Here is a 20,041-nt window from a genome sequence, read left to right on the forward strand (position 1 = left end):
GCGCTGCCAAACCCTGGTCAAACAACCAGGAAAACACCCATGCAAATGCTGGTGCTGTCCGGGGTCGGGACGGGGAGGCACCGAGGGATGGGGAGGCACAGGACGCACGGCTGAGAGGGGAAAACCAGAGCTTTCAGTGTGGCAAATGGTGCTGAGGAGGCCGAGACAGGGGCAGGAGGCTGGGGCAGGAGGCCGGGGCAGGGGCAGGAGGCCGGGGCAGGAGTCCAAGGCAGGGGCAGGAGGCCGGGGCAGGAGTCCAGGGCAGGGGCAGGAGGCCAGGGCAGGGGCAGGAGGCCAAAGGCACAGCCAGGCTCAGGCAAACCCCCTGGTCTGTCTGAGCTGTGCCAGGTCAGGGCCAGGGGCTGGAGGCGCTCAGCCCGGCTCTCACCTCGTGCCGCTCCCCGGCAATGCTCCCGTACAGCTGGTTTGGGCTTCACCATCACCATCCCGCGGCCAAAGCTTCACCAGCCCCTCACCACCGCAGTTTCCAGGAGCACCAGCTCCTCTGACACAAAGTTGGGGTAACCCAGAGCGGCGCCACAGCCGGTACACGCTGCCCTCCCACTTCACAGTGCCAAATTCGGCTGGGGCAGGAGGAGTGGGGCCCTGGGGACTCCCCCCACCCCACTCCTGTACCTCTCAGCCGGCGTCACATCGGCGCATCACCAGGTTGGGGAATTGAGCGCCGGTGGAGAAGCTTGGCCAGGGCTGGGGCAGGGAGGCTGCACTCCCAAAATCATTCCCAAAATCATTCCCCAAATCCCAGCCTTTGGGTCCAGCCACCAGCAGGACACTGGATCCCCTGGGAACGATGGTGAGAGGTACAGCCAGGCTGACTCCGGAGGGGGCTCTCGGCGATGCTGAAGCCGATTAAAACCCTTCCAGTCTCTTTTTCATCATCCCACCCCAAAAACTTCCCCCCCCTTCAGCTGGAAGCACCAACCCAGCTCCCAGGGAAGAGCCAACCACACCAATCCCAACCACATCCCAAGGCGGTGGGGAGGCGGCACCGTCCGAAGAGCCGCAGCCGGCGATCCCCGACGCCGGTGTTTTGCAACCCAGGGGGAAGGCGCTCGGTGTCTGTCTGTCTGTCTGTCTGTCTGCCTGTCCGTCCGTCTGTCCGTCCCGACTGTTAAACAAGAACAGGACTGACCTGACCCGTGGGGGGGGGTTGGTGGAGGGGGGGGGGGTATCACCAGAGATCAGCAGCAAACAGCCGGGGTGTTTGGCACCGCCGAGGTGCTTATCACCCTAATAACCCATTAGCCAAACGAGCCCGGCGCTGCAATCGCTCCTTATAAGGCCGGGAAGGCTGTAGGGAATTAGGGCTCCACTCCGGAGACTCAGAGCTGAGTCACCCCCAAGAAGCTCAAGTTGGGGAGCCGGGAGGCCGGCGGCACCGGCGCGGTTCTTCCGGCACCTTCCGGGGGATCCCACCAGTTGGCAGAACCCAAGTGAAGAGCGAAGAGCAGCAGATTTGACCCCCCCACCGACCTCATCCTGAGGGGGGGGGGGAATCGGGGTGCTGTGGTGGCTGCTGTGCTGGATTTAGGGTGCTGCCAGCCCCACCCAAGGCCCATCCTGGTGGCGATGGGGTAAATCCAACCATAGGGAAGGGAAGACGATGGCCTTTCCGGAGCCACAACCGGCTTACCGGCTGCTCCCAGCGCCACGGCGCCGGAGCCGTGGCGCTGGGAGCAGCCGGTAAGCCGGTTCTGGCTCCGGGCTCCGACGGGCTCCCCCAGCCACCCCATAAGCACAACGGGGACCCCAAGGCGCCCCCCGGGGTGTCCCCTGGTGCCCTTCACCACCCTCGCCCGCCCCCACGGGGCTCCCCCAGCACCCGCAGCAGGTCCCCGGCTGGGGCGGCCCTCTGAGTCCCCCCCACTAAGGACGGAGCCCCCCGCAGACCCCCACCCAACCTCTCCGCGGCTGCCGGCGTCGGGGCGGGGGGGGGGTGTGCGTGTGTGTCCCCCGCCCCGCTCCTCCCCTCCCCGCCCCCTGGGATCCCCCCCCCCCCACCCCCGGTAGCAGCAGCCGCCGCCCGGCAGCGCCGGGAGCGGGAAAGGGACGGCCCTGCGCACGGTGGGGGGGTCCTGAGGGGTCCCCAGGAGAACCAGGGGGGGTCCCGAGGGGTCCCAGGGTGGGTCCCGAGGGGTTCCGAGGGGAGCCGGGGGGTCCCGAGGGGTCCCCAGGAGTCCCTGGGGATGCCCAGGAGCCCAGAGGGGGTCCCGAGGGGTCCCCGAGGGGGTCCTGAGGGGTGCCCAGGAGTCCCGGGGGGTCCCGAGGGGAACCGGGGGGTCCCGAGGGGTCCCCAGGAGTCCCGGGGGGGGTCCCGAGGGGAACCGTGGGGTACCAACAGGGGTCCCGAGGGGTCCCGAGGGGAACCGGGGGGTCCCGAGGGGTGCCCAGGAGTCCCGGGGGGGGTCCCGAGGGGAACCGTGGGGTACCAACAGGGGTCCCGAGGGGTCCCGAGGGGAACCGGGGGGTCCCGAGGGGTCCTCAGGAGTCCCGGGGGGGGTCTCGAGGGGTGCCCAGGAGTCCCGGGGGTTCCCGAGGGGTGCCCAGGAGTCCCGGGGGGGGTCTCGAGGGGTGCCCAGGAGTCTCGGGGGGTCCCAAGGGGAACCGGGGGGTCCCGGGGGGGTCCCGAGGGGCCGCGCAGCGCCGCGACTCACCGGGCTCTCGCCGTGGGGCCGCACGTCCAGCACCGCGCACCAGCCCCGCAGCCCGTTCATGGCCCCGCCGCGCGCCCCGCCGCGCCCCGCGCGGCCACGCCCCTCGTGGGGGGAGGGGACACGCCCCTCGCGTGGGGACACGCCCCGGCCCTGGACACGCCCCTCCCCCTTCCTCGGGGCCGCGCCCCGGCCCTGGCCACGCCCACGGGCGCGCGGAGTCCGGCCTGCGCGAGCCGCGGTGGAGCCGGGATAGAGCCAGGATAGAGCTGGGATGGAGTTGGGATAGAGCTGGGATGGGGCCGGGATAGAGCTGGGATGGGGCCGGGATAGAGCTGGGATAGAGCCAGGGATGGAGCTGGGATGGAGTTGGGATAGAGCCAGGATAGAGCTGGGATAGAGCCAGGGATGCAGCTGGGATGAAGCTGGGATGAAGCTGGGATACAGCCAGGATAGAGCTGGGATAGAGCTGGGATGGAGCCGGGGATGGAATTGGGATGGAGCCGGGATGGAACCAGGATAGAGCTGGGATAGAGCTGGGATGGAGTTGGGATAGAGCTGGGATGGAGCCGGGATGGAGCCAGGATGGAGCTGGGATAGAGCCTTGATAGCGCTGGGATGGAGCCAGGGATGGAGCCGGGATAGAGCTGGGATAGAGCTGGGGATGGAGCTGGGATTGACCTGGGATAGAACTGGGATAGAGCCAGGATAGAGCTGGGATAGAGCTAGGATGGAGCTGTGCCTAAATAGGGATGGAGTGGGGATGGAGCCGGGATGGAGGGGGATAGAGCCAGGATAGAGCCAGGATGGAGCCAGGATAGAGCTGGGATAGAGCTGTGCCTAAATAGGGATGGAGTGGGGATGGAGCCGGGATGGAGCTGGGCCGGACCTGTGCCTAAACGGTGTCAGGCCCTGCCCGGCAGCACCGGGCAGTGGGTCACTGTGCCAAATCCCACTGCGCTGCCCCAGCCCGTGCCAGGGCCTCTCCCCCGATGCCGGGGGGACGTCCGGCCGCACGCGGGGCCCCGGCCCAGCCCGGCACGGGGTCACTTGGCCGCACACCAGGGTCAGTGGATGCCTCGGCCCTGCCCCTCACCGGGCAGCCTGGGTGTGCCGCTGCCTCCGCCCGGCCCGGCGCTAATTGCCACATACCAGTGTGATGAGCTCAGCCGGCCTCAGGTTCACCACAGGCCCGGCCGCGCTCCAGCCCCGTGCGGTCACCGGGGCCGAGCCGGGGCCACGCTGCAGCCGCGGGGTGGGGACACCCCATCCCCGGGGGGATGTGGGGCAGCGGGATTTACGGCAGGCCTGAGGCCTCCCTCCCTCAGGGCTGGTTCTGGTGCCAACGCTGAGGCCCAGCAGAGCACAGTCACCCTTGGCCATGGGCGCCGGTGCCTCCTGCTCGGCCCCTGAGTCCTCCCTCAACCACTGCGGTGCCCATGGGGGGGAAACTGAGGCACAACGGGGTCCCTGCCGCCCTTCCAGGCCGAGCAGCCACAGGGGAAACCGAGACAGAGGGTGGGACGGTGGTTGACCTTGGCTCCCACACGCGTGTCCGGGAGGAGCTGAGGGCAGAACCGGTTGTGCCGGCCCGGATTAGCCGCAGCGGGGACGCCGTGGGTGTGGGGCTGAGTGCCGGGCACACCGAGCCTGGCACAGCCCTGGGCGGTGGCCACGCAGGGACGCGGCCAGCGCTGACGGGAGAGGGGACAGGGGGTGTCCCTGGTGCCGTCACCGCGTCCGGTCCCACTGGCCCCAGCCCAGTTACACATCACTGAGGTGCGGGAGGGGAAACTGAGGCAGCAGGGTTGGGGCTGCCCAATGTCCTCGGGGAGGGAGCCAGCTCGGCCTCGCTCGAGGCCGCGGAGGGGAACTGCGGTAACCACCTGCCAATCAAGGCAACGGCGCTAATTAGCAGTTGGCAAGGCTCCCATCCTCGTTAATTAGCGATAACGAGGATTTATCTCCAGGCCAGATCCAGCGGAGCGGGGAAGGAGCCGCGTTCCGGAGCTGGTGCCGCCGCACGGGCCGATGTGCCGGTGCCGGGAGGGACGAGGAGCCGCGGGCGTTAAAATGCTCCATTTTATTTAAATTAGGGGGGTGGGGGCAGCGGGGGCAGCTGAGTATAAAAATAAACCGGGGGGGGGGGGGGGGCAGAGTCACGGTGCCCCCAGCCCCACTCTCCCCACGGGACCCCGAGCCCCCGGGGCTGCAGTGTCCTGGCTGAACCCCCCCACTCACCCAGGGGGCCGGTGGCTGTGGGGTGCAGCCCCCTCCCCGGTGCTGATGCACCCTGAGACCCGTATGAAGACGGAGAGGTGACACCTTCCCCGTCCCACCGCGAGCAGCACCGGGAGGAGAGGACTGGGGGGGGGTGTTTGTGCACCGGGCGGCGGCCGGTGCCTGGCCCGGCTCCGGAACGCGGCTCCGCGCCGGCGTCAGCAGGAGCTGGCCTGGAGATTGGCCTCGTTGAGCAGCGAGGCGATGGAGGACGGGCCGTAGGCGCTGTCGAACTCCTCGTCCGAGCTGAGCGGCTCGTCTTGCAGCGAGGACTCTGCGGCCGAGCGGGCGGCCTTGCGCCTGGGTAGAGGGGAGGAGAGGTCAGTCCTCAGCGCCAGGACCCCCCCAACCTCATCTCCCCCCTCACCCTCAGCCCGCTGTGCCCTACCAGGCTTCCTTCTCCAGCGCCTTGATGCGGTTCTGGAGCTGCTCGTTGAGCTCGTGCTGCTCCTCCAGCTCCCGCTGCGCCTTCTTGCGGGCCCCTTCCAGCCGCTCGATCTCCTCCTCCGCCTCGTCCACTTGTCTCTTCAGGGCCTTCACCCTCAGGCTCAGCTGCCAGCACACCGGGGGGTTGCCGTGGGGTGACAGCAGCACCCCAGGGTGCTGTACAGGGGGGTCCTAGGGCTGGTTGGGGGTCTCCAGGGGCCTCTCACCCCTCACCCACCTGGTCCTTCTGGTCGCTGACGTGCTGCCGCTCGTCGTCGATCTGGATGGTCAGTTCCTTCACCTTCCTCTCCAGCTTGCGGTTGGAGGACTGCAGGACGTTCTTCTCCCTGCAGCCACCCCAGGGGTTAAAGGGGCCCCCCCAAGGCAGGGGGGGTGGGTGTCTCTGGGGAAGGAGGTGGGGGGTGGCCTCGTACCTCTCCTCCGCCTGCAGCTTGTCCTGTAGCTCCTCCACACGCGCCTCCAGCTGCGAGACGTTGGTGTTGGGCTTCTGCAGCCCCTCCGAGCTGGCCAGGCGGCTCTTCAGCTCCTTGTTCTGTGGGGAGGGGGACACAATAAACCCCCTGCCCCTCCCACACCCCTTGGCAGGGCTCCAAATGGGGGGGTGGGGTGGGGGGGAAGGTTCCAAGCCCAGCTTATGTAAACCCAGGCGGTGAGTCAGGGCCCCAAAGCCTTTCCCAAGGAGGAGACTAACGAGCTGGGTTATATAACGGCAATTAGCTGTGCTGGCACCGGGACGCGCCGGGGGTGAGAGCCCAAACCAGCTCCACGCTGCCCCTCAGGCCCCCAACTTTCTGCTCTGGGTGTTGGCCAAACCCCCTCCCCAAAAAGGCCCCGAGAAGCCCAGCGCCATTGCCCCAGCGTCGTCAAGCCGCGCAGCGGTACCGATGGCGGCCGGCGGGCCGTGCCCCGCGGCACCAGCCCGGTGTTGTTCTTGGCAGCGGCGGTTGGGCGGCGGGAACAAGAACAGCTCGAGGAGCTCAGTTCCCGGCCCCAGCTCGTTAGGAGCCAGCTCGGGGTTGGGTAATGAAGGGTTTGGAGCACAAGCCTGGGCAGGTGGAGAGGGGATCCCGCGGGAACGGCACCCCGGGGAGATGCCAAGGGTGCTCCAAGCCTGGGCTGGGGCATGGGGAGCTGGGCTGGAGCAGGGAGGAAGGGGAGGAAGAGGAAGGGCCGGCAGCGCTCAGGGGGAGCACAGTGCTGCTGCTGAGACGCTTCTCCCAGCCCCCCTCATGGCACAGGGTCCCCACCCGCGGTGCGGCCGTACCTGCCGCTCCAGAGACACCTTGTCACACTCCAGGTCCTGCCGGCTGGAACGTTCCTGCAGCAGCTCTGCCCGCAGCTGGTCGATCTGGGGACAAGGACACAGCACCCCCTGGTCCCGCCACGTCCCCCCAGACAGAGATCGGGGCCCCCACAATATGCACCCGGCGTCGCAGAGCACGGGCAGGCTCGGTGCACCCAACAGCCAGGCGGTTGCCTGTCCCACGGCACGAGGCCGGTACCGGTGACACCAAAAGGATTTTGGTTCCTTCCTGAACTAGTTGCCACCGTTCTGGACCCCAGACACGGGCTGCAATTTCCCACTGGGGGGGCTTGAACTGGTTAGACTGGGATTTGGGGACCCAGCTCTGCCTGGCACTGGGGGACACAGCCAGGAGCAGGAATGGGATTGACCCACTGACGGAGGCGGAACGTGCCGCGTTCAACGCGCCCGACGTCGGAGCCGCTACCACCAACCCGCCGGGTCCCGGTGGGGCCGGATGGAGCTGGGAGGAACCGCTGACCCCGGTGGAACCCAGAGTGGCCGGATCCTGGGAGGCTCCGACACCGGCTCCAGCTTTGCAGGTGATACGTGGGGAGGGGAAGAGGATGAACGAGCAGCCAGACATCTCCCCAGCCTCCTGCATCCCCCCATTTCCCCCCCCCACCTCAGGGGGCTTCTCCTTTCTCTATGGCACTCTGAGCTCGTTGAATTTCCCCATAATTAACGAGCTTTTCAGCCGCTGTGACTGAGCCCTGAGGGTTGAGGGTCAGGGCTGCGGGCTCAGCACGGGGAGGGGGTTTGATCTCCGGTGCCCGTTGTGCCCCGAGGAGCCGGGATCTGCCCTACCTGGTCCCTGCTCCGGTTGACCCTCTCGGTCAGCAGCTCCACCGTGCTCCTCTCCTCATCCAGCTCCACCTCCAGGCGCTTGGACTTCTCCTGCAAGGAGACAGGAACAGAAGGGTCTGAAGAGCCCTGGGGTCCCCATGAATGGGAAGCAAGGGGGAAGCTGGGGCCAAATAACCCACAGAGCCGCAGCCAGCAATGAATAAACACTGATATGAGAGACAGTGAATCCCCCCTGGTGGGGCTGGGGAGCTCCAGAGCTGCTCCGTGGCTGCAGGACGGAGCGTGGCTGTGCCAGCTCTGCCCCTTGCTGCCAGCACCCAGCACTGCAGGGATGGGGCGCAGGGTTTCGGGGCGCAGCGCCGGCTCCCCCACCTCCAGCGCCTTGGCGTGCCGCGAGCGGTCGTCCTGGGAGCGCTTCTTGGTCTCCATCTCCTGCTCGAGGCCGTGCAGGCGCTGGAGCAGCACGTCCTTGTCCAGCAGCGCGCTCTCCCGCTCAGCCTGGCTGTCCTGCAGCGCCTGCTTCAGCCTGGAGACCTGGAGCCCGCGGTGGGAGACACAGCCCCACGTGAGATGTGGCCCCACCGAGGGATACGGGGCTGGGGTGGGGACACGATGGGAGGGGGGTCCCACGACCCTGTACCTCATCCTGCAGCCGCCCCACGCTGAACTGCATCTTCTCCACCTCAGCCCCCCGATCCTTGGCTTGTTTCTGGGAGTCGGTGAGCTCCTTCCGCGACTTCTCCCTGAAGTCCTCGAGCTGCTCCCGCAGCGCGGCCAGCGAGCTCTGCGACTCCAGCGACATCTGCTCCAGCTATGGCAGAGTGTAGACCCTCAGGAGCTGGGGACGAGCCCAAGGGACTCGAGGTGGGGGCAGGACCCCCCTGGGCCTGGGGCTGGGGGAGGGGATGTCTCTGTCCTGGGGGCTCAGGAACACGAGTGCTGCTGGAACAGCCTGGGTGACACCAGGCTCTGTGTGGGGAAGGGGAGGGGATAACCCATCCCCGGGGTACGGGGGAGTTTCAAGGAGGCTCTGGGGACACCAGAGCCACGCCTGATGTCCCAGCACCCATCCTATGGTGTGGAGATGGGGTGTCACAGCACAAGATGCCCCATGGGATGGGATGGGGATGGGATGGGGATGGGGATAGGGATGGGATGGGGGTGGGGATGGGGGTGGGGATGGGATGGGGAAGGGGATGGGGGGTGGATAGGGGTGGGGATGGGGGTGGGGATGGGATGGAGATGGGGATGGGGATAGGGATGGGATGGGGATGGGCATGGGGAAGGGGAAGGGGATGGGGATAAGGGTGGGGATGGGATGGGGATGGGATGGGGGCCGGATAGGGGTGGGGATGGGGATGGGGGGCGGATAGGGGTGGGGGTGGGGATGGGGGTCAGCTAGGGGTGGTCCTGAGGGTTTGTAGGCATCCTGCGCCCCAACCTCTTTGTTCAGCTTGTCGGTGGTGCGGTCGAGCAGGCGCTTCTGCTCCTCCAACTCGCTCTTGGCTCTCTTGAGCTGCTCCTTCTGCCGCTGCTCATCCTGGTAGGACACGCTCAGCTCCTGGTGCTCCTGCGTCAGCCGGGCCAGGCTCCGCTGCGCCTCCTCCAGCCGCGTCTCCAGCGACCGCTTGGCCATCAGCAGCTCCTGCTCCCGCTCCACGGCTTCTCCCAGCGACTCCTCCGTCTGCCTGCGCTCTGCCTGCGAGGAGGGGGCTCTTCAGAGCCCCTTCCCCTGCCCGTGGGGCAGCTCAGGGGGTAGCCACAGCCCCAGTTACCTCCAGTTTGGTGACCTTCTCCTTGAGCCGCGCCTGGGAGCCCTCCCAGTTCTCGCCCAGGCGCTCGTACTCCTTCAGCTGCGTCTCCGTGCCCAGGACCTTCCTCCTCAGGTCGTCGTTCTGCTCCTGCAGCTCCTGAAGGCTGGACTCCAGAGTCTTCCTCACCTGCTCCCAAGCCTCCCGCGCGCTCTCCAGGGCAGCCTTCGCCTGCAAAGCAGCCGCGGCGCCGCGCGGAGCTGGGACCAGCCGCCCAGCCTTTGCTGGGGGGGCTCAGCCCCACATCCCTAGGGATGGCTGGGCAAGGGGGGGACACAAAGCCCTTCACCCCGTCCCCGTGCCCACCTCGGTGGCCTCATCCCGCTCCTCCTGGAGCCGGCGCAGGTCCCGGCGGTGCCGCTCCAGCTCCCCGTCGCGGCTGGACGCCTCCTCCCGCATGGCGCCCTCCAGCGCCGCCAGCTCCCGCTCCCGCTGCCGCAGCTGCTCCTCCTGCGCCCGCTTCTCCCCGGCCAGCTCCCGCTGCGCTTCCCGCGCCTCCCGCAGCTCCTGGTGTGGAGGGGACACGGGGTTGGGGATGCAGGGCTGGGGACACCGGGCTGGGGACACGGCATCGGGGATGCAGGGCTGGGGACACAGGGTTGGGGATGCAGGGCTGGGGACATGGGGCTGGGGATGCAGGGTTGGGGACATGGGGCTGGGGACACAGGGTTGGGGATGTGGAGTCGGGAATGCAGGGCTGGGGACACGGGGTCGGGGATGCAAGGCTGGGGACACGGGGTTGGGGACACGGGGCTGGGGACACGGGGCTGGGGACACGGGGTCGGGGACCCCTGGTTGGATATGCAGGGCTGGGGACATGGGGTTGGGGACCCCTGGTTGGATATGCAGGGTTGGGGATGCAGGGCTGGGGACACAGGGTCAGGGATGCAGGGCTGGGGACACGGGGCTGGGGACACGGGGCTGGGGATGCAGGGTTGGGGACACGGGGTCGGGGACCCCTGGTTGCATATGCAGGGCTGGGGACACAGGGCTGGGGATGCAGGGCTGGGGACGCAGGGCTGGGGACATGGAGCTGGGGACCCTCAGTGCTGGATCCTGTCCCCATCACCGCGTGTGCCTCCATCACCCACCTTCCTGACCGCCTCCAGCTCCCCGGCGTCCACCGCGCTGCTCCGCGCCTGCTCCGCTTCCTCCCGGGCGGCGGCGAAGCGCTCCCGCAGCTCCCGCAGCTCCTCCTCGAACTCCTCCCGCTCCAGCTTCACCTGCAGCAGCCTGGAGACAGCCAGAGGCTGCGGCCAAGCCCATCCCTCCGGCCTCGTGCCCGGATAGCGACACCCCCAGCTCCACCATCACCTTCCTCCCTAGGCGAGGAAGAGGAGGGACAGCCCCTTCCCAGCTCCTGCCTCCTTTTTAATGGGGTCTGGAGAACCAGTGCTGGATGGTGGTGAGTGGCTGGATCCCCCCTGAAAGCCACAGGCACCGCGGGCACTCACTCCTGCTTGGCGGCGCGGAGCTCGTCCTTGTTCTTCTGGAACATGTCCCGCCAGTGCCCCGTCTCCTCCGCGCTCTCCTCCAGCTCCCGCTGCAGGTTCCTCACCACCGTGGTCATCTTCTGCTTCTCTGACTCCAGGGTGGCCTGATCCTGGGCAGACATGATGAGTGGTCACCCACGGAACCGCGTCCTCGTGGTGACACCCAGGTCCTGCCCCAGTGATGCCCCCCAAACCAGCCCAGGGAGGGATGCAGGGAGCCCCCCACCTCTCCATCTCCCGGCTGTGTGAGCGCCACGGCAGAGGGATGCTCTGATCCCACTTGCTCAGCGCTGGGCACAACCCCCCTTCCCAGCTCTGGGCTGTTTGAACAGGTGACTCAAGGGCTCCAACATGGAGACACGACCCTCCCCCTCACCAGCACGGCCCCATCCCTCAGCCACAGACCTGTGAGATGTCCTCCATGCTGCGCCGCAGCTGCTCCATGTCGCTCTGGTACTGCTGGCGGACGCGGTCGAGCTCCTTGTCGTGACTGGCCACCTCCTCCTTGAGGGCTCCTTTCAGCGCCGTCAGCTCCCGCTCCCGCAGCCTCAGCTGCTCCTCCTGCCGCTGCCGGGAGCTCAGGGCCTCCTCCAGCTCCTCCCGGGTCTCCAGCAGCTCCTGGGGGACAGTGGGGCTGGGTGGCTGCGAGGTGACAGAGCGGGGATGCCCGTGTCCTGGCATGACCATCCCCATACCTTGTACAAGGCTTCGCTGTCCGCGGCCGCGCCGGAGCCCTGGCGCAGGCGGTCGAGCTCGCGGCGCGTCGCCAGCAGCTGCTCCTCACGGTCGCCCAGCCGGGTCTCTGCCTGCTCCTTGGCTGCTTTGGCCTCGCTCAGCCTGGCAAGGGGGGTACAGGGTGGGGTCAGAGCCTGGCAGGGACCCGCTCCCCCTGCTCCAGACCCCCAACACATCTGCACCCTGAAGGGCCGCGGTGCCCACGAGCATCCCCGCTGGCGAAGGGGACACGCTGTCCTGGCACGGGGATGGGGACAGTGGGGGTGACAGTCCCAGGCACGGACAGACATCCCCAGCCCCTGGCAGTGGCTCTTACTCTTGCAGACGCCTCTGGAGCTCCTGGGTTTGCTTCTCCAGGGCTGCCCGCAGGCGCTGGCTCTCCCCCTCGGCCTCCCGCAGCCGGGATTCCATGGCACGGGCAGCGCTGCCCCTGCCCGGCTCCCTGCTCAGCTCCAGCTTCTGGCGGAGCTGCAGGAGGGACACAAACTGTCACCCCCTGCGTGGACCCCCCCCCGGGACCCCCTGGCCTTCCTGCCAGCCTTCACCTTGGTCTCCTCATCGAGCTTCTCCTGCAGCTCCTCCACCTTCCCAGCCAGTTCCCTGTGCTCCGGCTGGGAACACGCCGTGTCCTTGGAGGGGCCCTGGAAAGATCCCCCAGGATCGCTCAGTGAGTCCAGAGCCCCCCAGCACCCCAGGACACAGTGCCAGGATGGGCTGTGGGGACATGGAGACGTGTCACCCCCCAAAGCAGGGACTCACCACCAGCTCCTGCATCTTCTCCAGCAGCCGGGCAGTTTTCCTCCGCAGGGAGATTTCGCTCTCGCTGCTCCTGTGAGCATCAGGGGGGGAAAGTGTGGGTGCAGGGGGGTGGTGAGGGCTGAGCCTGGGGTGTGGGAACATCCCCAGCACTTTGCTGCTCATTCACCCCAAAATCCTGAGCACCAGCTGGCTATGGGACCCCCCATGTGGGCTCAGGGAGGGGTGGGGGGGTCAGGGGGCTCACCCCTCTTTCAGGATGCCATAGATGAGCTCCTTGGGGTGCTCAGCACCGCTGGGCTGGGTGACCTCTCGCTGGTCCCGCAGCAGGTCCGGGGTGGATTTGAGCTGCCACGAAGGACAAAACCCCTTCAGCCCCCGGGAAGGACACAAACCGCCCCCCACCACCCCCCACAGCCAGCTTGGGCGCTGGGTCCCCCCTCAGTTCCCCTCCTCGGGCCCCCCAGTACCTGCAGCTCCACCCGGGCTTTGCTGTGTGTCCCGAGCTCCTCCGCATCCCGGGTTGTCCTCTGCATCCTCGTCCCCCCGAGCTCCATCCCCCCGGCTCCGCTGGGCCGGCTCAGGCTGCCGGTGGTGGGTGGGGGGTGAAGGGTGCCAGCCGGGCGGGGGGCACCGCCGGGCTCCCTGGCATCCGGGCCGTGGCGCTGGGAGACGCGGCCGTCCAGGCTCTGCGAGCGCTTCCTCTCCTGGGAGGGCAGGCGGTGCCGACGGGCCGCCCGGCCCCGCTGCTGCTGCCCCTGCCCGTCGAACTTGCTGATGAGCGAGTCCACCGAGCACAGGGGTTTGGTGTCCACGTCACCGCTGCCACCGGCATCACCGGCTGTGGCCAAGGAGGGATCCACACCCACGGTCCCAGTGGCTCTGCTCCGCTCCGGAGCGACGTTCCACATGCTGCTGCTCCTACCGCCAGCCAGAGCCCGGTGCTGCCGGGCACCACCAGCCTGGGGAGCGCCAGTGGCAAAGGGCTCCTCCGCCGCAGCACCCAGCAGATCCCCATGGGACTGGGTCCTCCGCAGCTCCTCGCCCAGCACCCGCTTGCCCGGTGCAGCTTTGGGGTCCCGGTGGGACGTCGCCGTGACCCCGCTGGTCTCCTCATCTGAGGTGCTGTAGGAGGACTCGTGCCGGCGCTGCCGCCCGGCGTAGGGGTTTTCCGGCAGGTCCGAGTCGGAGCTGATGGAGCCGGGGGGCTGGGGGCCGGCTGGGGGGTTGGGGTAGGAGCCTTCGCTCTTGATCTGCACCCCGAAGGAGTCGCCGCCCTTCTCGCCGCTGTTGAGCACCACGAAGGGCTGCCCGGCGATGCCCTGGACCCGCACGGCCACGCCGTAGGAGCCGGGCTTGCCGCGGGCCTTGGGGGGTCTGCGGGGCTCCTGCAGGTCGTTGATGAAGCGGATCTGGACGCCGTAATCCACCGGGTTCTGCTTCTCCGCCATCGCCGCGCTCGCCGGCCACTCCATGCCCGGGGCTCAGCTCCGCCGTCCTGGGGAGGGGCAGGGGGAGAAGGGAGAGGGCAGAGTCACCCCTCGGCTTGGGGATGGTGCCCAGCGAGGGTCTGGCAGTGCTGGAGGACACCTGGCACCACAGAGGACACCTGGCACCAGCGCTGCAGCATCCCTGGGACAGGATGGGGACGGGGCGTTCTGTGCCGGCACCGGCATCGCCCGGCTGCGCCCGGGGGGATGCTGGGGAGGGCAAAGAGATCAACCCCTCCCCTCCCAAATCCCACACACGGCATCAGCAGCTGGACCCTCACCGTGTCTCCCTCCCCTCGCCCTTGGCAGGACCCTGGTGACGTGGAGGGGACGCAGAGACGATGCGGTTGAGCTCCCGGGCGCCTGCGGAACGCCGGAGCTCCGGCATCGCTCAGCATCACCCCAGCACCCGCTGCCCCCGTGGCCGGGGTGGCCGCCTGGTCCCGTGGGGAGGGGACAGAGATGAGCAGTGACATATTGGGAGCAGCGTGACGTAACCCTCCCCCTCGGCACCCGGCGTGACGCTGGTCAGCAGGAGAGGGGCAGGGATGGGGGACGGTGGGTGGGTTCCAGGGCAGGCACGGGGGGAGGTGGGTGAGGGGTGGAGAAGCCCCAGAGCAGCCCCCAGCCCCAGAGCATGCCCAGGGCATCCCATTCCCAACCCCCAGAGCTCGGGAAGCAGCAGCAGCTCCTTTCCCTGCTGTGAATAAACCAGCTCCTGGGAGCAACGCCGGAGAGTCCTGGGGTGTCCCCGTGCCAGGCACAGGGATGCTTGAACACCAAAAATCCCCAAACCCAGCAAACCCCAGCCCCCTCTGCCACTCCAGCCACCCCAGCCCGGATCTCTGGCACAGCCTGGCTGCCCCCCAGCCCCACAGCAGCCCCGAGCCCGCTGCCATGGGGCCAGCTCCCCACAGCCAGCCAGAAGGCTCCAGCATGGGCCGGAGGCAGCGGCAGGTGCCGTGCCGGGCAGTGCCAGGAAGAACCAGGCGTTTCCTGCCCCGGCCCTGCCAGCTCCCTGCTGCCACCGGCTGCTCCTGCTCCCCAGCCAAACTCAGCTCCTCCATCTCTCCACCAAACCCCTGGGGGCTCCCACATCCCCCCCGATCCGGTGCCCAGGAGCTGCTGGCAGCAGCGGGCAGGAGCCTGGTTGCTTATTCCACCGGTGAAAGTGCGGAGCAGCCAGCACAGGGGATGAGGGAAGAGCCCCTGAGCTCGTTATCCCTGCCTGGGGCTCAGCTAACGAGATCAGTGACACACAGCAGGGGCTGTGAACAGGCGCTGAGCCCCGTGCCCACAGCCAGAGCCCCTGGAGAGAACCCCCTGCCCTGTCCCACTGGGCACCGCAGCCCCCCGGCCATGGGGAGCGGGAACCCACCAGAGGAGACGGAACCGGAGTCGGTGGTGAAACCCAGACTCTGCCCCTGTTGCTGGTGAGGAGGAAGAGCCCGGTGAGGAGGAAGAGCCTGTGCAGGGAGGCTCAGTCCCACCGGTCTGGGCTGGGAACTGGCATCACTGGGTGCAGCACCTGCCTTGGGAGACCTTTGGATGGGTGGCACGGCACGGCATGGCATGGCACAGCATGGCATGGCACAGCATTGCTGAGCAAAGCACCACGGCCACCAGCAAAGGGGCTCTGCCCCACTGCCTGTCCCCTCCCTGGGGTGACAACCCGGGGGTCGGATGTGGTCGCTGGGCTCCAACCCAGCTGGTGCAGGGCAGGACCGGGGAGAGGAGATTCCCTCTTCCCCAGGGAGTGCCGGGTCCCGGCTTTGCTCCTGGCTTAGGGGGACCCCAATGGGAGGAGCCGGGTGTTTGGGGGGGCTGGGAAGAAGCAGGTGACCTCCCAGGAATGACTCCCTCCTCCTAGAAAGGCTCCAGCTCGCAGGGACAGGGCTGGAGTGGGATGGTCCTGGGTGGGAGAGCAACGCCCAGCCCTGTCCTGACACAGCCTGGGGTAGGGGTATTGCTCTGGAACCCGCAGGGAAGGGATGGGAAGGGGAAGAATGGAGCATCAGGGCTCAAACCAGATCTGGGGTCCCACCCTGTGCCAGGTCAGGCTGGCAGCACCGGGCAGCGGGGGTCTGGTGCCCGGCCAAGGAGCTGGCAGGAGTGGGCAGGAGGTGAAGCAGCAGGAGGGATCCCTGGCCGGTGGCGGCCGCACACCTCCGGCATCGCGCTGCCGGCCGGGGATGGCGGGCAGCCAGCTGGGCTCGGTCACACCGCGGTACAATGAGCCCTTTGTGCCGCCCACCGCAACCCAGAAAGTTGTTTTGCAATTTGCAGGCGGTGCTGGAGGGAGCTGGGAGCTGAGAGCGGGGCTGAGCGGGGCTGGAGGGAGCTGGGAGCTGAGAACAGGGCTGAGCGGTGCTGGAGGGAGCTGGGAGCTGGGAGCGGGGCTGGAGGGAGCTGGGAGCAGGGCTGAGCGGGACTGGAGGAAGCTGGGAGTGGGGCTGGAGGGAGCTGGGAGCTGGGAGCGGGGCTGAGCGGGGCTGGAGGGAGCTGGGAGCTGAGAGCGGGGCTGAGCGGCGCTGGAGGGAGCTGGGAGCCTGGAGCAGGGCTGAGTGGGGCTCCATGTCACCCTCTGGGTCACCCTTCAGGTCACCACCACTCCCCCAGCCCCCCACTCCCACCCACAGCACCTGCCTGGGGAAACACCACAGATGCCCAGTGGGGCTGAGCCTCCCCCACCAAGGGGCAGCCGGTAACTGGACCGCTGGCACCCCGGCCAGGCGCCGGCACAGGACAGACCACCGGGTCCCTGCACCCCCCAAGCAGAGTACCCCAAAGCTGGGAAGGGGCCAGCAGGGACACATGGCATGACATTCCATCCTTCCTTCCTTCCTCCCCCCATCACCTGGGTTGTTCTGGCTCCCGGGGTGGTTTGGGCTGTTTCCAGGCAGTTTTCCCCCCAAATCCCAGCCCGGCGGTGCCGATGGTTCCACCCCGTTTTGTGCAGCCAGGGCCAAAGTCCGGGGCAGGTTTGGGTGCGGGTGGCACAGGCCGAGCCCTCGCCCTGCCCGTCACCGGGCGCCGCCGGGGACCGGCTCTTCCTGCTCTCCACAACCCCATCAACCCTCAGCCCAACACGTGAGCTGGGTCAGAGGAACCCGAAACCAGGGCACCTGCGTCACCCAACACAGCGGCTCTCAGGGCACCGGCACCGCGCCAGGGCCTGGGGGAGGGATGGCCATGGTTGGGCAGGGAGGGGGGACGATGGGGACAAGGGCCATCCCAGCAGGGCCTCGTCCCCAGGGCGCTGATAAGGACCTTCCCACCCAGCCCTCGGGTTAATCAGCAACCCAGATACTGGAAATTCCCGTTCCCGGCCTCTCCCCAGGCCCCGTTTGCCAAACCGGACCCCCCCAAGGCCGGGGTCAGCCCCACACCACAGGCAGGGCAGAGCTGGGGCTGGTGACCACCACATGGACCATGTTTACTGCCTGTTTACCGCCCGTTTGCCGCCTGTTTGCCACCCGTTTGCCGGTTCCCAGGCAGGTCACACCTCCGAAACCACAACTGTTTTCATCCACAGGCTCCTGGGGATAAAGGGATCCCGGGGGGACATGGGGGAGGGAAGGGGGGGGGAGCGAGGTAGAGCCCCGTGGGGATCACCCCCAACCAAAGACACCCCCCCTCTCCACCCCCCATGTCCAGCATCGGGGTCCCCAGGGCCGGCTCGGGCAGCACAACCACCGGCACATGAAGACAACCACGAAACCACCACCCTGGGGAAGGGGTCAGAGCTGCCCCCCAGCCCCCCAAAACGAGACGCTGCCGGGGGGAGACGCTGTGGGTCACACAGCCACGGCGCAGCGGGCGAGGGGCTCCAGGAGGGGTCACGGAGACCCAGAGCATGGGGGGTCGGTAAGACCCAGAGCATGGGGGGGAGGGGGGGGGGGGGCAGCGGGACCTTGAACATGGGGGGGTTGGTGAGACCCAGAGCATGGGGGGCGGGGGGCAGTGGACCCAGAGCAAGGGGGGCGCGCAGCGGACCCAGAGCATGGGGGGGTCGCCGAGACCCAGAGCATGGGGGGCAGTGGACCTGGAGCATGGGGAGGGGTCGGTGAGACCCGGAGCATGGGGGTGGTCAGCGGGACCCAGAGCATGGGGGAGGGGTGGGTCAGCGGGACCCAGAGCATGGGGGGGGCAGCGGACCTGGAGCATGGGGGGGTCGCCGAGACCCAGAGCATGGGGGAGGGGGGGTCAGCAGGACCCAGAGCAAGGGGGAGGGGGAGCAGTGGACCCAGAGCATGGCGGGGGGGGGGGGGGGGGGGGGGGAGGGCAGCAGGACCCAGAGCATGGGGGGGTCGCCGAGACCCAGAGCATGGGGGGGGGGGGGTCAGTGAGACCCAGAGCATGGGGGAGGGGCAGCGGGACCCAGAGCATGGGGGGGTCGCCGAGACCCAGAGCATGGGGGGGGAGGCAGCAGACCCGGAGCATGGGCGGGGGGGGGGGGGGGGGCAGCGGGACCCAGAGCATGGGGGTGGGGGGGGGGGGGGCAGCGGGACCCGGAGCATGGTGGGGGCGGGGGGGGGCAGCGGGACCCGGGGCACGGGGGGACCCCGAGGCAGCGGCTGAGCGCGGCGGCAGCGGGGCTGACACCCCAGCCCTACATTTCTCTTTCTCATTTAAAGAGGCTGCTAAAAATACCGCCGGGAGCCCGGGGAAGTAGGGCAGCTCCCCGCAGGAAAGTTTCCGGACGGGCCCCGGCCCCGCATCGCCCCCGCACCCCTCCGGCCACGAAAGGCTTTTCCCACCCCCCCCCCCACCTCGCTGGGGTGTAACTCACCCCCCCACAACCCCCCCCCCCCACGCCGGCTCCCGGGGGGACGGGGAGAGGTAACGGGGGGAAGCGGTGATGGGTGCACTGCGGAGAGTAGGGAGAGCCTGAGGGGTGCTGTGGGGTCCCCCATGGGACGCTGTGGGGTGCTCTAGAGGATGCTACAGGCACCCTATGTGGGATGCTGTGGGGTGCTCAATGGGACGCTGTGGGGGTGCTGTACGGGATACTATAGGGGTGCTCTCTGGGATGCTCCAGGGGACGCTGTAGGTACCCTATGTGGGATGCTATGGGGGTGCTCTAGGGGATGCTATAGGGGTGCTCTAGGGGATGCTACAGGGGTGCTCTCCGGGATGCTCCAGGGGATGCTGTAGGTACCCTATGTGGGATGCTCCAGGGGTGCTCCAGGGGATGCTCTAGGGGTGCTCCATGGGATGCTATAGGTACCCTATGTGGGATGCTCCAGGGGATGCTCTAGGGGTGCTCCAGGGGATGCTGTAGGCACCCTATGTGGGATGCTCCAGGGGATGCTCCACGGGTGCTCCATGGGTCGCCACAGGGGCGCTATGGGGATGCTCTAAGGGATGCTATGGGCTGCTCCATGGGATGCTGCAGGCACCCTACGTGGGACCCTACAGGGACCCTGCCCGGGCGCTGCACGGGAGCCCCTGAGCCCCCGCACCGGGACCCAGCCGGGACCCCCCACGGCCGCCAGCGGGGCGCGGGCAGCGCGGGGACCCCGCGGGCAGGAGGGAGCCCCGGGCCGGGCTGTGCCTCAGGGGCGGGGCAGCGCGTCCCCCTCCCGCTCCGCCCGGTCCCCCCGTGCCCCAGCCCCGCACTCACCGCCCGGCGCCGGCTCCGCGCCCGCCGCTGCCCACCGCAACCTGTTACCTCTGCACAGGCCCCGCCCCCGGGCCCGCCCATTGGGCAGCGCCGCACCAGGCCCCGCCCCCGGACCAGCCCACTGGGCCGCGCCGCACCAGGCCCCGCCCCCGGACCCGCCCACTGGGCCGCGCCGCACCAGGCCCCGCCCCCGGTCCCGCCCATTGGGCAGCGCCGCGGCAGGCCCCGCCCCATATATAGCATTCAGGCCCCGCCCCCTGCCCCGCCCGCCTCAGGACGGAGGTCACGTGACGCGCCGGTGCCGCCAGCCGAGCGGCGCCATCTTGGGGAGGGAACCGCGGCCTGAGGAGCGATCCCTTCGCGCTCTGAGCCCGGCCCCGGGGCGCCGCGAAGCGGGGAGGGAACAAGCCCGGCTCCCGCCACCCTCCCCAGGGGTCCGTGCTGCTCCCGGACCTTCAGGGAAGGGCAGGCAAACGCCCCCCCATCCCTCCCCGGGCCCGCGCGGGCTGTTTCCGCCACACACATCATGGCGCCGGCCCCGCTCAGCGCCGCCTCCTCCTACGGCGGCCGGGAGCGGTCGCACTTCTGTCGCGCCTGCGCAGCGCGGGCGGCACCGTGACT

The 20,041-nt window shown here is 68.7% G+C and overlaps 1 protein-coding gene across 1 annotated transcript; it reads right to left on the reverse strand.

The window, feature by feature from the left end:
- Window positions 1–4,736: 4,736 nt before the first annotated feature.
- CGN (cingulin) lies at window positions 4,737–13,797 on the reverse strand. The gene is made up of 20 exons (XM_084276555.1): window positions 12,775–13,797; window positions 12,552–12,652; window positions 12,308–12,377; window positions 12,094–12,189; window positions 11,865–12,016; window positions 11,509–11,650; window positions 11,219–11,431; window positions 10,775–10,923; window positions 10,412–10,553; window positions 9,627–9,827; window positions 9,285–9,491; window positions 8,951–9,208; window positions 8,150–8,320; window positions 7,882–8,043; window positions 7,510–7,599; window positions 6,664–6,747; window positions 5,813–5,931; window positions 5,617–5,725; window positions 5,341–5,504; window positions 4,737–5,252 (listed from the first exon to the last, which is right to left on the reverse strand). The coding sequence occupies exons 1-20, from the start codon at window positions 13,777–13,779 to the stop codon at window positions 5,111–5,113; spliced, it is 3,777 nt and encodes a 1,258-aa protein (XP_084132681.1). The 5' UTR covers window positions 13,780–13,797; the 3' UTR covers window positions 4,737–5,110.
- Window positions 13,798–20,041: the final 6,244 nt, after the last annotated feature.

Source organism: Gallinula chloropus (genome assembly GCF_964237585.1).
Source record: "Gallinula chloropus genome assembly, chromosome: 29".
Classification (NCBI taxonomy): Eukaryota; Metazoa; Chordata; class Aves; order Gruiformes; family Rallidae; genus Gallinula; species Gallinula chloropus.